At 40.6% G+C, this 16,179-nt stretch overlaps 1 protein-coding gene across 2 annotated transcripts in view; it reads left to right on the plus strand.

The window, feature by feature from the left end:
* The window catches only part of Gtf2f2 (general transcription factor IIF subunit 2), a 134,719-nt gene that overhangs the window by 74,775 nt on the left and 43,765 nt on the right, over positions 1 to 16,179 (plus strand). For both annotated transcript variants that reach the window (XM_052732717.1, XM_052732718.1), the window contains exon 5: positions 3,732 to 3,813. In XM_052732717.1, coding sequence (XP_052588677.1) covers positions 3,732 to 3,813 — 82 coding nt within the window. The remainder of the gene's footprint in view (positions 1 to 3,731; positions 3,814 to 16,179) is intronic.

The following is a 16,179-nucleotide window of genomic DNA, read 5'->3' on the forward strand; positions in this document are numbered from 1 at the left end:
AAGCAGTTCACCTTTACAAGTCTTTAAACAGCCCCAGGTGCCACACCCCTTCTCTTAATTTAATAAGTTGATCTGATCCATAATCAAATTATATAATTACTTAAACTAGCGTCAACAAGTTTGAGCAGAAGTATGTGGGAGTACTTGAGATTAACCTACTACCCACTAGTGTATGGCGAGCTGTGGGCATCTGTCACTGTATTTAATAATGGGTAAATGAGCGCCTGTATTAATCTGGAAATAAAGAAGTATGTTCAATGCTTCCATTATATTGAATTTGCTTGTATACCCTTTTTTCCCCATCCTACTAAACCTGAATATGGAGAGAGGTGTGTGAGCTCAGCTCTTTTCCTCACATTCTCCAAAAATTTCTTGTTTCCAGTGTTTTACATATCCATAAATAAGTCACATCAAGGCCTAGAGTGCTGGCCTGGCAGGAAAGAACACTGATACTCTTCCAGAGGACCGGAGTTCATATCTCAGCACCACATCTGGTACCCATGACCACCTAGAACTTAGCTCCAAGGCATCAGACTTCCTCTTCTGGCCTCTCTGGGCACTTGGACACATGTGTCATGTACATACACATACACAGTTTTCAAGTTACTCTCCCAGAAGTCCAGTGTTCTGTTCCCAGCCTCAGTGTCAGGAGGCTCACAACCACCTGTAGCTCCTGCCCCAGAGGAGCTGAGGCCTCTGACCTCTGTGAGCACCTGCACACACAGTCACGTACTCACATAGGCATACGCAGATATATGAATAGGAATTCAATTTAAGTTAAGTAAAAGAAATTACTTGGGGATTTCTATATTTCTTTTTCATTTAAAACAAAGCAGCGTTTTGTAATCCCAATACTTAGGAGACAGAAATAGGTGGCTTTCTGTAAGTTCTAGGTCAGTCATGGCAACATAGATGACCTTGTCTCAAAAACAAAACAAAAGGCAATGTAAATGCATTCAGTTATTAATTTTTTTGTAAATTCACAAATAAACTAATTTGTTTTGGGTATGTTGTGTGTTGTGTGTACACACACACACACACACACACACACACACACGTATCATGGAATGTCGAAATCATGCTGCTTCTATACTTTTTTTTTTTTAAAGATTTATTTATTATGTATACAGTGTTCTGTCTGCACATATCCCTACAGGCCAGAAGAGGGCACCAGATCTCATTACAACCATCTGTAATGGGAATTGAACTCAGGACCTTTGGAAGAACAAGCAGTGCTCTTAACCTCTGAGCCATCTCTCCAGCCCTGCTTCTATACTTTTAAGAACGTCCAGCACAGAACAAACATTTGAGAATGAGTGCACTTGTCTCTGCATTCCCTGACCACATCTGTATCTGATGTGCTTTGCATGACATCTTGGGCAATAGGCACTTGATAAATATGTATTAAGTGTATAAGAGTAAAAAGGATTATTTTTCAAATATTCACTTTCTTTCAAATTGGTCCAAAAGGTAGTTTTAAATAAAGATTCCTGTGTTGATGTATACAGTTTGTAATTACCAGCCATGATGTACAAGTGAGTGCTATAAGCTAGAATTTCATGTTTAATATCTTCCCCTTGAACTGTAAAGAAAAGATGCATGGTTCAATGGGGAAAATACAAGAGCATGTTCCCATGAGAGTTTGAGAAGTACATGTTAGCATTAAACAATGAGCAGGCAAGTCATGTTTGGGGGGCCATACCCAAAATAAGTTGGCCTTTTAAATTTAAGAGAGGGAATAAGGGAAGCAGAGCGTTCACTAACACCAGCCAGTTGATGGGAAAATTCATTGCTAATGATTAAGACTTTCCCTAGCTTGAGAAGCATTTGAAAGCAGTTTTAGGTCTGAAAGGATGGTATGCTAAACAGAAAAGGATGGTCTAGGGAAGGGATTGTTACTGCCCTGTGTGAGTAACCTTGACTGAAGAATAGAAAGTATCGGTCAAGTTGAAGTGAGCAGGGGCCTTCAACTTCTTCCCACCCTTTAAGAATTAGATTCAGTGTATCCTCTTGGAGTAGGTACTGCTAAATAGGTGGGGAGCATTAACAAATGGTATTAAAAGTAGCCATTTTAGCATTCAACATTAGTAAATACTTGGATTTGTGGTTGATGTATTATCAAGATTCTATCCTAGACTTACTTTGTTTTAGAAAAGCATCTTTTACTGTGTAGTGTTGGACTTTTCCTCATACACTCAGGATACAGAATACATCAGAATTTTCCAGATTTTATTATTGTGAGACTGGATCGGGTTCTTGTTTTGGACTCTCAGTTTCATCCGAGAGATCAGCTTGGATATAAGATTTGTGTTTGCTTTGAGATAATTCAAAGTTTAGTCCTACTAACTCCACTCGTGACAGGGACTTCTTTTCAGGCTTAAAATGTAAAGGATTGTGACTTGTATAGTATTTCTTTCCTGGCACATTGTAGTGTGAAATATGTGTGGGTCTTGTCATTGTGCTTTCCAGCACTTCTTAGCCGACACTAAAGATTTTTTTGTTTTGAGGTATTCTGGGAATATTTAATTCAGATGGTATGTTTCATAATTAGTATTTAAGACCACAGGATATAACTCCTTGAATTTTGGAGACAAAAATCTAGGAAAGTCATGGGAAGATTTTCCAGTATGATCTGTGTAATGTGGTTCCGTGTGAGTCTGCGTTTTATTTGATGTGTCACTGTTTGTATAGCAAACGGGTGCTGCTTGAAGACAGTGCTGTATCTTAATCATCTTTGATTCTCCAATGCCCACATGGTGCCTTTGTGTGGTAGTCATTTACATTAATGGAATGAATGAAGTAAGTCACCTTGAAGAGATGAATCAGTGCATTCCTGGTTAGTCAGAGGATTTTCTTAGTCCCTTCTCAGAGTTCAGGTGAATTCTCATGGAAATGACTGACCAGGAGCTGTTTCTAACCACAGTCTTAGATTTTCAGGTTGTCCTACTGCTGTCTGTGAGAGGCAGTCATATGCCTCTTACATAGTAGGCCATGCCCATCAGCTTCACTCTGCCATGGTGCCTGATGCCAGTGGGCTTGCAAGGTCCGGGCTTTTATTTCCTTTTCTATTTCTCCTGGTTTTAAGTCAGGGTCACTATAAGAAAGAAAATTGCATTTCTGTTTAAACAGATAGTCATAGTAGATTCACTGTTTGCTTATAATAGTCTTGCTGTGTAGCCCAGGCTGGCCCAAAATGTATATCCTCTTTATCTTTCTCCCCAGTGCTATGACTACAAACATGCTCATTCCTCAGCTTACAGATTCACGTTGACACACTCTTTATCATTTAGGATCCAGAGTACACAGTATAACCTAGATAATGAGCTGCCCAGTTCACAGTATTTTCTTAGCTGGCTGTTCTCCCCACAAGGTGTTCTAGGACATCATTTGTGTGTTTGTACGGATCTTTGATTTACTGTATTTCTAGAAGTTACTTGTGTTACAGATGGAATCTTCCACCTTTTTATTTGGTTGTATGCCCTTTTACTCTGAGTGTGTTTGAAAGCTGTTGTTGACAAGGGGCAGTGCAGCTCAAGGAACAAGCCAGAAAGTCTCCAGTTTGCAGCTTAAGAATGAGGTTTCTCTATTCTGATAAGTGATGTTGCTATCAACTTAATACTATCCTTTTGTTTCCTGGTATTCTGTGAATTATGTTTTAGTTATATGTCAAAATGCCATCTTAGAAATGATGAATGTTATCTCTGAATACAGTTTTTCTCTTCTCATTCAAGATAAACTGTCATTGGAAGGAATAGTGGTACAGAGAGCCGAATGCCGACCTGCTGCCAGTGAAAACTACATGAGATTAAAGAGGTTGGTGTTTTGTAACTTTAAACTGATACTTGATATTTTTCTTGGGGTTTAGGATACTTACATTAGATTGCTTATTGGCTGCATGCAAACCATGGTTTTGTTTGTAATGTTTGCTTTCTGCTCTTTGGGGTTCAAAACCAAGTAGTAAATGCGGCATAATGACACACACTTTTAATCCCAACAGATCTCTGTGAGTGAGGCTAGCTGGTCTACATAGTGAGTTCCAGGCCATCCAGGGCTAGAGTGAGACCCTGTCTCAAAAACAAAACAGAAGCAAGTAGTAAGAGTGTCTTCAGAGAACTGTCAGAACCCGGCTATTGGAGTTACCTTAACCTACTGTATTATTGCATTCTGAAATCAAAGTTGATATTTTTTCCTAGGTGTACTTATGTTGTGTAAGCTGGGGTCCATGCACTCATGCATGCGTGTGCACATTTGGTTATATGAGTGTGGTGTGTGGGTCAAAGGTCATCCTTGAATGGTGTCCTCAGGTACTTTCCACCTTATCTTGTTTGTTTTGTGGTGGTGGCTTGATTTGGTTTGGTTTTAGAGACCTTGTCTTTTGAGACAGGGCTCTCTTGCCATAGAGCTTGCTGCCTTAACTGAGCTGGCTGGCCTGCAGTTGGGGATTTGTCTCCACCTCTCAGCACTGGGAGAGTATTGAACCCTTGCTTGAGTTCTGAAGAGCAAACTCAAGTCCTCAAACTTGGCAGATGCTTTTCTGAGGAAGCCATTCTCCCCACCCATGAATCTTGATTCTCTAATGGCATGTTTCAGAGGTCTTCAATTTTCCTACAGTGAATATTTATCAGACTACTGTCTGAAGAAGCGAGTATGGTTGTCAGAGTATCATCTTGCTTTTGATCTATTCAGAATTTTATAAAGTTATGTATTGTTAATGAGATTGTTACTTCATCCCCCAACTCTAATTTGCCATTAACATTTTGTAATTACTATTTAAAGACAATGACTTTGAGTCAGCATTTTTCCCCAAACTTTGAAGAAATGCTTTTTATACCAGTTTCATGATTAGTATTTAATAGATTTCAGCACCATGAGATTAGAATTGCTCATCCACCCATCCATCTACCCGTTCATTCATTCTGCACTGTCTGCCAGGTGCGTTTTTAGGTACCAGAGAAACAGTCGTGCATGGGATAGTCACTGTTGCTAAGCAACTTCCCCGAGGGCTGGTTGTAACCACACAGTGCTGCTCCTTGAGAAAGTGCTGTGTTCAAGAAGTGGCCGCCTAGTGTCCAGCATTCTTACCTGGGAGACTGTAGTTGAACTTAGCATCTCTAAGGTCATATTTCCTCCCTTTTCTTGATTGCATTAGATGCTGTTGCCTACAAGTGGCACAAACATGCTAGATGCTCTTTTGTTCTTTTGTCTAATCATTCCCCTAACTTAAATGCCTCCCCGGGGCAAGCAAAAGAATGACAGTCAAAATGAAAATTAGCTTTGTAAAACTGTCAAAAGATATTTCACTCCTTGTTTGCAGCCTATAAAGTTTATGCTATAATACAAGCCTTTTTGAAAAATGATCTTCAGATAACTGCAAATGTTGAAAAGTACAAAATTAGGTGTTGGACCACTTGTTGAGATCTCTTTTTTGTGGTCTTGATTTTCCTTAAAGGACTTATCTGAGGATGAGAGCAGGTGGGCCACCTGCTGTGTTTATAAAATATCTGCCTTATTTTTGCCAAAATGAAAATTATGTAGCTTTAAAAATATGCCATGCGTCCAAGTATTCATATTTTAGCCTTAAGTGACTGAAGGCAAAGAGCACAGTGATTCAGGAAGTGCTGATCATGTGTATCACAGAGTAGCCTGGTGTCCAGTTTGAAGGCTAATAGTATTTTAACTAAGTAGAAAAAGATGAAGGTGGGAAGAACCTTCAGAATAGAAGTCATAAAGACACGAGGATTGTATGGTGTGTAAGCCTAGATGTGGGAATTGTGTAAGATGACAGGTGCCTTTCTGTCATGAACTTTATATACACTCATACATTATATACTATTTGTCCAGTGTGTCAGAAACAACTCCAGATCTCTGCCTCAGAACCTATCACCAGCATTCTTTTAGCTCAGGTAATGCCACACCCACCTCACTGTCTTTCCTTGGTCCAAAAACCTTCCACCCCACGGCCAATGTCTCAGAAAATCTTGCAGATTGTTCCTTAAAATCCTTGTTTCTGTATTCCAAACTTGCCTTAAACAAGCCACAGAAGTGGCCTTGCTTTCTCATCTCGACTATTGCAGTTGCTGTCCGCTAGAGTCCTGCTTCCCACCCTAGTCTCTTAGCACAGTAGCCAGCTCTGTAGCAAGTCTTTTAAACTCTGAGTCATGCCATTCCTTTGCTCCTGGTGTCTCAAGTGTTTCCTGTCTTGCTCAGAATAAAATTCAAGTTTTTGCAATGGTCAGTGGAGGCCTCCACAGTCACTCTGTACTCTGTGTGCCTCCTCTTCATCCTTGGCTCTTCTCCCTCTCTCCACCCATTTTGCATCAACTGCCCCAATCCCTAACAGTCTGTGAGAACTCTTGCCTTGCTCTCATCCCGGGCCTTTGGGCTGTGGTTTTCAGCCTCCAGCAGCCTTTCTTCTTTTTCAAGTGTCTGCTCCAGTACACCTTTTCATTAAGGCCTGCCTTGACCACCCTACCTCATTCTTTACTATGTTTTCTTCATTGCATCTCTTCATTCCTCTCTCTCCTCCGAAACTGTAACGTTTTACCTAGCTTTTCTTCTACCTTCTCCCTCCTGCAATCAAACCTCTCACAAGAACGGGGGTTTTCTAGTTTTTTGACTTTAGATTTGCTGTATATCTGTTTAATTCTTTCTCACACACATTTAAAATATTTCACATACATAATAATCAATCGGTAAATACTTGGTAAGTGAAAAGAATGGCAGAAGAATGGGCTTGAAAATTAAGAGCTTCACATGCCATGTAGGAAGGTACTGAAGTTTTTTACTGGGTAGAATATGAAGAGATTTGTGTCTAACTGAATCATTCTGACCATAGGCTAAAGATGAGACAAAGGGAATGACGCTAGAGACTAGATACCCAGATATAGAGCATCTGCTTCAGAAGGGAGGTGAGACGCTGTGTTTGCGGTATTATTCTGAGCAGAGTCCGGGACTAAGAGAACTCAAACTTGAGTGCTTATGAGATGACTGATTTCTCTAGCTGGCCTGGATGTATGTCCTACCATGACTATGCCAGATTGGCTCCATTCCATCCTGTGTATCACACAGGAAGGAGTATACCCATGAAAGAAGAGCAACTGGAGGGTTTTTGTAATTTCCATACCCATCTTAATGTAAATTCTAGCTGACAGCTTACCAAGAAGACTTAAAACAGAAAGTACTTAGCATTACAAGGGCAGTACCAGGGACTAAACTAGCAAAATAGCTAGAGTGTGAGTCGTAAGATGTGTCTCTTATACTTCACTTGCAGTTATTTAGTGTTGAGTGTATGCTTTGATCCCTGAGGCAAAGCTCAGTGTGCTCCAGAGAGTTTACAGTCTTTGAACCTGAAAAAACACACATGCACCTGCTTCTGTAAGTAAGAATATGGTTATTGCCATTGTAGCAGGGAGAAGAGAAGTGTGCTGGTGCTGTTGAAGGAGAAATGGAAAGGCAGATGTAGGTGACATTAAACAGAAGTGATTTGGCAAGTGGGATATCCCACAGCTCAGTATCACACATATGATCGGGTTTCCTCAGACACCCTTATGAGTACTCTCTCCTTAGTGCCATTCACGTGTTCTGATAATCTGGCTCTTGTCTCACTTTCTGGCTTCATTTTTAACTGCTCCTCTATAGACATGCTTAGATCACACTTCAAGGTGCTATTCCAGATATGCCTGGGGTTTTCCCATCACATGCCTTTATTACATATATGCCACATTCTCTACCTTCAGTGTCTTTGCCTCTGCATCTTTACATGCAACCCATGTGTTGCACCCTTCAGCAAAATCTCTTCACAGTTCCCATCCCCACCCAACTTGGGATCTGCCATTCTTCTTTTGAACATTGCCATGTCCTTATTCTTTAATGGTGTGTGTAAGTGTCCATGCCTTGTTTTCTGTTGTGCTTGGAGGACTCATTATCTATCACATTCTGATCATCATGATAGCAAGGACTGCATTATCTTTCCTTCCCTTCCTCCTTTTCTTTTTGGTTATTGTATTTGTGGTTTGTTGAATAGTGTATTCTGAATAACAAATAGTCAAAAATATATGTAAGAGTGAAGTGGATTAAAGTGGAAAAGAATTGTCAAAATGACATACAGGAACATGGAAATTATAGACAACCAGCTTCTGTATTTCTTTTACTCAGCACCATTCTCAAAGCCTGGACTTTTTCAGTTTCGTACATATGTATATATATATATATATATATGTATGTATAACTGTGTGCATGCACACACACACATACACCTTTGAACAGGAGAATGTGATTGCAAAAATTAGATAAACACTTTGAGAACTTTATTTTAGTAATAAGTTCTTATAACTCTTAAATTTTGGTTAATAAATTTTCCAGTTGTGAAGATTACATATCTATAAATTGTAAGTTAATAAGATTCTGTTGTTTCTTTAGATAAAGGTAAAGTTCAATACGTAATGCTTGAAAATAAAGATGGGCAGAAGAGATGCCTCGGTGGTTCAGAGTGCATACTGCTCCCCCAGAGGACTGAGCTTGGCTCCAGCACCCACAGTGAGGGGCTCACAACTGGGTATAACTGCAGCTCTGGCAGACCTGAAGCCTCTTGCCTCTGTGAACACCTGCACTCATGTGCACACACCCCCACATGTGCCCGTATTTTTAAATAAATAAATAAAGTCAAGGTTTATAAATAAAAAGACAGCGTTAGAGTATGTACTTGGCATGTGAGACCTTGTTTTTACTCCCTAGCGCTACTGTGTGCACATGTAGTTAAAAAAAAAAAAAGACAGTTTTCCATGTGTAGAAAACACGCCCCTCACATGCCCATGGTTTTTTTTTTTTTTTTTTTTTTTTTTTTGGTTTTTCGAGACAGGGTTTCTCTGTGTAGCTTTGCGCCTTTCCTGGAACTCACTTGGTAGTCCAGGCTGGCCTCGAACTCACAGAGATCCGCCTGGCTCTGCCTCCCGAGTGCTGGGATTAAAGGCGTGCGCCACCACCGCCCGGCAATGCCCATGGTTTTTTGAGGCAGGATCTTGATGCTTATCTCAGGCAAACTGAAAAGCCAGCCTTGAGGACAGAAGCCAAAAGATGGGAGTCAAGTATTGAAATTTATACTAAAATACTAGATGAGAGCTAAACCAGTCCAGGTGAGCTATGAATGCTTTCATTTGCGTGTTGGGAAACCCAATACAAACTGGTTTTAAAAAATAAAGTACATTGACTGGCATAACAGTACAATGTATGGTGGGCTTCTGCATTGCCTTCATTTGGAGGTTCAGAGTATGATCAGCATGCCAGCTCCAATTCTAATTTTGAGAATCTTTCTCCAGATTGAGAGCTTTCTTGGGTCTGTCCTCAGGTTCTCTTTTCTTCTAGTAGTCAGATAGCTGCCATTTGGTTCCTGCCTTTTTGTTCATATGGGGCACCTGAAGTTGAAATTATACTATATATATATAGCATAACACAATATTATATAATGTGTATATGTGTTTCATGTGTGTGACTGTGGAGGCCTGAAGTTGACATCCAGTGCATTCCAAAATCACCTCTCTATTTATTGAGATAGGATCTCTAAGTGAACCCACAGCTCATCAGTTCACTTGTCTAGCTAGTCAGACAGCTTGCTCTGGAAAAATAGTCATTCCTCAAAGAAGTAATCAAGAGTATGGACTGTCAGCCAGGTGGTGGTGCACGCCTTTAATCCCAACACAAATGAGGCAGAGGCAGGTGGATCTCTTGAGTTTAAGGCCAGCCTGGTCTACAGAGTGAGTTCCAGGATGGCCAAGGCCATCAGAGAAATCCTGTCTGAAAAAAATCATGGGAGGGTTGGGGGGAGAGTATGGCTGAGTAGAATGAATGTTCTACCAGAAAGCATGTCAGTAATAGGGAACATTCATTCCACTGAGGTAGTCATACTTTTGATTACTTCCCTTGGGGAAGGAACATTTTATTCTAAGTATGATCAAGACTTCCATTAGAAAATCATTCTGGGACTGGAGAGATGGTTCAGTGGTTAAGAGCACTGACTCCTCTTCCAGAGATGCTAGGATTGATTCCCAGCACCCACATGGTGGCTTACAACCATTTCTGACTTCAGTCCCATGGGATCCAACACTCTCTTCTGGTCTCTGCAAGCACCATGTGTGTGCATGAAACATACATACATACATACATACATACATACATACATACATACATACATACATGCAGGCAAAATACCCATACACATGAATAGATAGAAAAGAACTCTGGACTTTTTGGTGTCTTGATAATTAAACAGATAGTTAGAGTTCAAGCTCTGGGGTCAGACTGCATACTCTGAGACCAGCTCCCTACCTACTGATCTCAACAGTGCACCTGGCCTGTTTCCTTGTTGTTGTTGTTGTTGGTTTTGTTTGTTTTAATCTGTAAAAAGGACAGTGGCATTTTTCTCAGTGTGAATACTTTACAATTGCAAATGTTCACTGTTAACGTTATGGCCTTTAACCGTGCAAGAATGGCTACCCTAGCTCGGAAAGTTGCCCTGACCCCATCTGTTGTTGTGGGTTTTTACTCTTTTGGGGGCCCACTACCCAGCTCCCAAATAAATCACACACAGAAGCTTATACTTAATTATAAATGTCTGGCCTTATCTTGGCTTGTTGATAGCCCCCTTTACTTAACTAGTTATCTGGTCTAACTTTTGCCTTTGGGCTTTTACCTTTCTCTATTTCTATTTCTGTATACTTTTCATTATTTCTTACTCTGTGGCTTGCTATGTAGCTGTATAGCTGGCCCCTGGTGTCCTCCTTCTTTGGCTACTTCCTTCTCATTCTCTCCTCCCAGCTTTCTCCTTCTATATATTTTCTCTAACTGCCAGACCCACCTACTTCTCTCTCCTGCCTCTCCATTAGCCATTCAGCTCTTTATTAGACTATCAGGTGTTTTAGACAGGCACAGTAGTAAAGCTTCACAGAGTTAAACAAATGCAATATAAACAAAAGTAACACACCTTAAAATAATATTCCCAAAAACCCGTCCAGTTTGTCTCATGATAGAGGATGTAAAGGGGTGCTTTTTAAGTTGTTTTGTATGCATGGGTGTTTTTCATGCATGAATGTCTGTTCACCACATGTGTGCCTGGTGCCCATAGAGACCAGAAGAGGACATCAAATTCCCTGCAACTAGAGTTACAGATGGTTGTGAGCCACCATCTGGCTGCTAGGAACTGAACCCAGGTCTTCTGGAAAAGTAGCCCATGCTCATACCACTGAGCTATCTCTCAGCCCCAACTTTTTAACTATTAAGTATGCTAGTGCAGTCAAGTTGACCTTAGTATATAAAGAGAATAAGTGCTAACAGAGTGTCTTAGGGTTTTTATTGCTGTGAAAAGACACCATGACCTCAGCAACTTTTATAAAAAGAAAACATTTAATAGGGGCTTGCTTACAGTTTCAGAGGTTTAGTCCATTATCATAATAGGGAGCATGCCAGGAGACATGATGCTTCCGGGGCAGCTGAGAGTTCTACATCTAGATCAGCAGAAGGAGACTGTGTGCCACACTGGGCATAGCTTGAGCATATGAGACCTCAAAGCCTACCCCTACAATGGCACACTTCCTCCAACAAGGCCACACCTCCTAATAGTGCCACTCCTTATGGGCCAAGCATTCAGACACATAAGTCTATGGGGCCATTCCTATTCAATCCAGCACAGAGAAAATCTGAAGATTTTGCAGTGGAGTTCTAAGGTAGTAATCCTCTCTTCAAAAGAGAAATTCAAATGACAGAACTGCCTGGATAGTTTCCAGTTGATTCTGGAGCTGAGTTAACTCTATCATCTCATCACCCTGTTCTCTCTATCCAAGGATTTCTTGTTGCTGTTACTGTTACTGCATATGGGTAGATACCAGACAACTAGGGGGTTTTGAACACACAGTCTTGCTGATAGATGCTTAGAAGGTCTCTCAGAAGTCTAAAGAAGTCTTGATGGTTTCCTGAGTCATGTTTAAAAATGGTCTTGTCATTCTCCAGGCAGTGATAAAGTGCCCAAGTGTGTAATTTTTTAAATATGTAGCTATAAATCTCTATGGTTAAAGATTTTTTTAAGGCTGGGAACTCTGTCCTTCTGAAGCACTAATGGAGAATAAAGGCAGCTAAGTCTTTTCTGCCATAAGGGTGCTTCTTTCTGTTCCTGCATCCTCTTCCCCTAAACTGCTGCTTTTTAATTGTCTGTTTGCAAATGAAGAACAGTGTGAAGAAGCTGGTTTGAGGTTATAACATAATTACATTATTTACCCCTTAAAACACTAGAACAGCCAGGTATGTGGTACACGTCTTTAATCCAAGCATGGGTGGCAAAGGCAAGTGAATCTCTGTGAGTTCAAGTCCAGCCTGTCTACATGGTGAGTTCCTAGACAGCCAGAGCTAAAGAGAGAGAGTCTGTCTCACCGCCCCCCCCTTCCCCCAGAGAAGGACTAAATTATGCTGTTTAGGGCAGGAAAGATACCTAGGAGATCTTGAGGGCGGCGCTCGGCCCTTTTTCAGCTCTCAGGGAACAGACCATGGCAGTGTCCACAAGTTCACTGCTGCAGACTGCTCCAGGGGGTTTGCTTCTCTTAGGAGATGACGGTTTCCAAGTGAGTGCGGACACTTTTAGGAAAACATATTCAAACAGGAGCTCATGGCTTAAACAACAACCTGAGGATTTATGTAAGTGATTATCTTCTTTCAGGTCATCCAGTGTCTTTCAGCGTGTAAGCGCTGTTTCACCCTGAGCATCTCTGGTCTTTCAAACTCCCACGCTCAGCTTGTTCTTTTTGTTTCTCTGCTGGTACCAAATGTGATTCCTCTCTTGTAGAACCCAGATGTGTGGTTTTTGGTTTGGGGTTTTGTTTTTGTTGTTGTTTAATGTGGGAGTATAAATCCTTTAAAATCAAATGTTTTTTTAAAGGCCAGAGAACAGAAAGAGCCTCTGTGTTCTGGCCCCATATTGCTGCCAAGTGTGCGCTGGATCAAGACCAGTTACTTTCTGCCCCCACATGCATTGTATGCTCTCCTGACCTGCTCTCCAGGGTCTTCATCTGTTTTCTACTTGCCAGACTCCATTCCTTCCCATGCAGCCCAGATGTCAGAAGTTCCTTGACAGCTGCCCCACTCAAGGCAGACACCACCTCCCCAGTTCTTGGTGCATGTCCCCTAATTAACACTAGCCACATTTGCTTTTCATATTATTTCTGTTACTGTCGTCTCTCTCTTGATTGTGAGTTCTTTGAGTTTAGGAACTGGTTCTCATTCGTCCAATGAAAACTAGCAAAGGTTAATATTTGAACAGATTTAAGGTTTATAGTTCTACATTGACTGGTGAATATACAGAATGGTATGTTTAAAGGCATTTGTCCGCGTTTACAAGTGAAAGTGTTAAGTTCGGGGCAACATTATTGCCATGTGGTAGTTTCCCAGAGCCCACAGCTTTGCAGAATGAAAATACCTCAGTATAAGTCTGTCTTTGTTCACTCACAGCTGAAAGTCAACAGGACTAACCTGAGGCAAAACTCGATAGAATGATTGTCTTTATTTGGCCGTCTCCTTTTTCACCTTCCTTCTTGCAATGTCTATATTTAGACATTGACTTTTTATCTCATTCTGATCTTTTTATTCTGTCAATTCTGAATGCATCCAGTCAAACTGAGCACTTGATTTTAAACCTCCAATTACTGAGTGTTGAAATCGCTGCTCAAGGTATTTGAGTGGGCAGTTTTCCATGGGAGGAGAGAAGTCGCTGGATTTTGACCATTTATAGATTGGCCCCAGACAAAACCTAATCGGTTTGGTTTACTGGAAGGTTTGTCACCAGGACAACCATCTCTGCCTCTGGCAGGTGAGCAGTGCTGGCCCTGATGTGTTTATTGGAAATCTGTTCTAAAGACTTAAAACTATCTATTGAAGGTGGCCTCTACAGGTGACCATGTTCCCATAGGTGGAACCAAGACCATTTCTGGCTAATCCATCTGGTATCATTACAGATCAGAATAAGGAGTTTATCCCTCAGATGTTTTTATTTTTATGTTAGAAAATTGTGGTAATTTACAAGTGTAGTTAAGGAAGACGTTACTACCATATGCCAGGAAATGGTCACAATAAGAAGTGTGAATCATTGCTGTCTTAGATGTGAATATGGCTTCCATGTGGCACCACCACTGCAAAATGGGCACACTTGGGAGGGAACTGTACTCACTCCCCAGTGTTGCAGACCTATGTATGTGTGCTGCTTTCTTTGTGGAACACATAAAGGGTGATGTGCTTCTCCTGGCCCTTAGAGGCACTAAGGTTTTCATCCTTTAGACAATGATTCCCTGAAGCTTTTCAGACTAGGAAAAGATGTCATAGGCTCCCTTGTTAATTAGTGTGGATCCTATTCAGTACATTGAGTCAGTAAGCTACTCAGTGCCTGGGACCACCAAATATTGTCAGTCAAGTCTTTAACTTACCAGTGGGGTGAACTTAATTTATACTTTGAGATGGTCAGAACTCAGTCTTTGCATTTTGTTATCCCCAAAGTGCAAGCTGTGACTCTAATGTAGTTGTCATGAGGTGTTGTGAAGAGAACTTTTAAAGCAGTTACTCAGTTTGTAAGTAGAGAAAAAGATTGATTTTTTAAAAATGACTGATTAGTGGAAATGACTTTTGAGCAGGTCAACCTGCGTGGCAGACTTCTCTTAAATGGCTTCATGTCGCCTGAATCCATTCTTTTCATTTACTGTCCTCTTAGAAAAACTTATTTCCACTTTCCCAAGTGAGAAAATTGAGTTGTGGAAAAATTAAATGATTCTCTTAGGCTCATATTTTGTAAATGGCAAAGCTGGAATTTGAACCAATATCAGTGGAATCCAGGACACTATTGACTGACAGGTTACCTCTTCCAGGTCTAGTGGTTTCAAAATACTGTCTAGTGTGCTAGGAAAAAAGAAGGAAGCTTGCACATTCCTTTCTCTCTTAGATGACTCTTGCTCTAAAGTCCTCAGAATTTAAACCAATATTATTAGTACCATGACTGTTGGATTACCAAGTAAATATAGTAAAAACAGTAATGTAAGATATGTAATTATTTCTATTTGGAATTTTTACCCAGTTTCTGATCTTACAAATTTAAATGAAGTTTGATATCATAACTGAAGTTAGAGCTACATATATTGGCAGGAGAGAAGTAGAATAGAACAGCAAATAACTTTGTCTATGTGATTTTCTTTCTTTTTTTTTTTTTTTTGTCTATGTCAAATCTGGAATGCTTTAGTAATTTTGATGAAATAGTTGTGTCATTTTGAAGTTACTCATTGATCCATTTCTAGTAAAGATAGTCATTCGAAATGTGTCTGACAGCTAATAGGTCTAAAGTATTTTCTGAATAAAAGAAGGAATAAAAGTTATAAGGCTGGGGCTTAACCAATTAGAGTCTCCTGGGCTTCCGAGGACTTTGGTCATTATGAGTCTTTCCTTTTTAAGTTATGGCATGTCACATTGACTAACATACTTCCATTCCTTCCCCCATATTTCATAGCTCCCAAGCATTATTTATTACTCATTGGTCAACAGATTTTTTGCTAAGTATCTAAGCATATTAAGCCATGGAACATTAAAAAACCAACCAGAGATACTGCTTTTGGAAAATAGATTAAGCTGGTGTAGTACCCTGTTTTATGCAGTGTAAGAGATTGGCATAGGCAGTAAATAGTAGACTTCATAAGTCCACTGATACAGTAAAGTCAGGTGGAGGGTCTAGACATGTGGGGGGAGTCCAGGCTGGAACAGCAGAGCACAGATGTAGATGTAACAGTCTTATTAAATAAGAAACACAGAGCCAAATGCAGAGTTAAAAGCCCAAGAGGTCAGAGCAGTAGCTAAGAGCTGATACTAAAACCCTTTCTTACCCTTCGCTGCCGTTGCTATCCTTCCCCTGAGAAAGAGGCCTGCTTCCTGTGTATCTGTCTTTTTATTGACTTTCTGTTCTGCCTTCTTACTGGTTGTAAACTCAACCACATGACCTCCTCATCACTGCCTGTCTATACAGACCTCTAGGTCTCTGTGGTTGGTATTGAGATTAAAGGCGTGTGTCTCCATGCTGGCTGTATCCTTGAACACAGAGATCTGCCTGTCATGTGATCAGGATTAAGGGCATGTGCTACCACTGCCAGACTTCTGCTATGGCTTGCTATTAGC

The sequence above is a fragment of the Peromyscus californicus genome, unplaced genomic scaffold (genome assembly GCF_007827085.1).
Source record: "Peromyscus californicus insignis strain IS unplaced genomic scaffold, ASM782708v3 Scaffold_12__1_contigs__length_115047231, whole genome shotgun sequence".
NCBI lineage: Eukaryota > Metazoa > Chordata > Mammalia > Rodentia > Cricetidae > Peromyscus > Peromyscus californicus.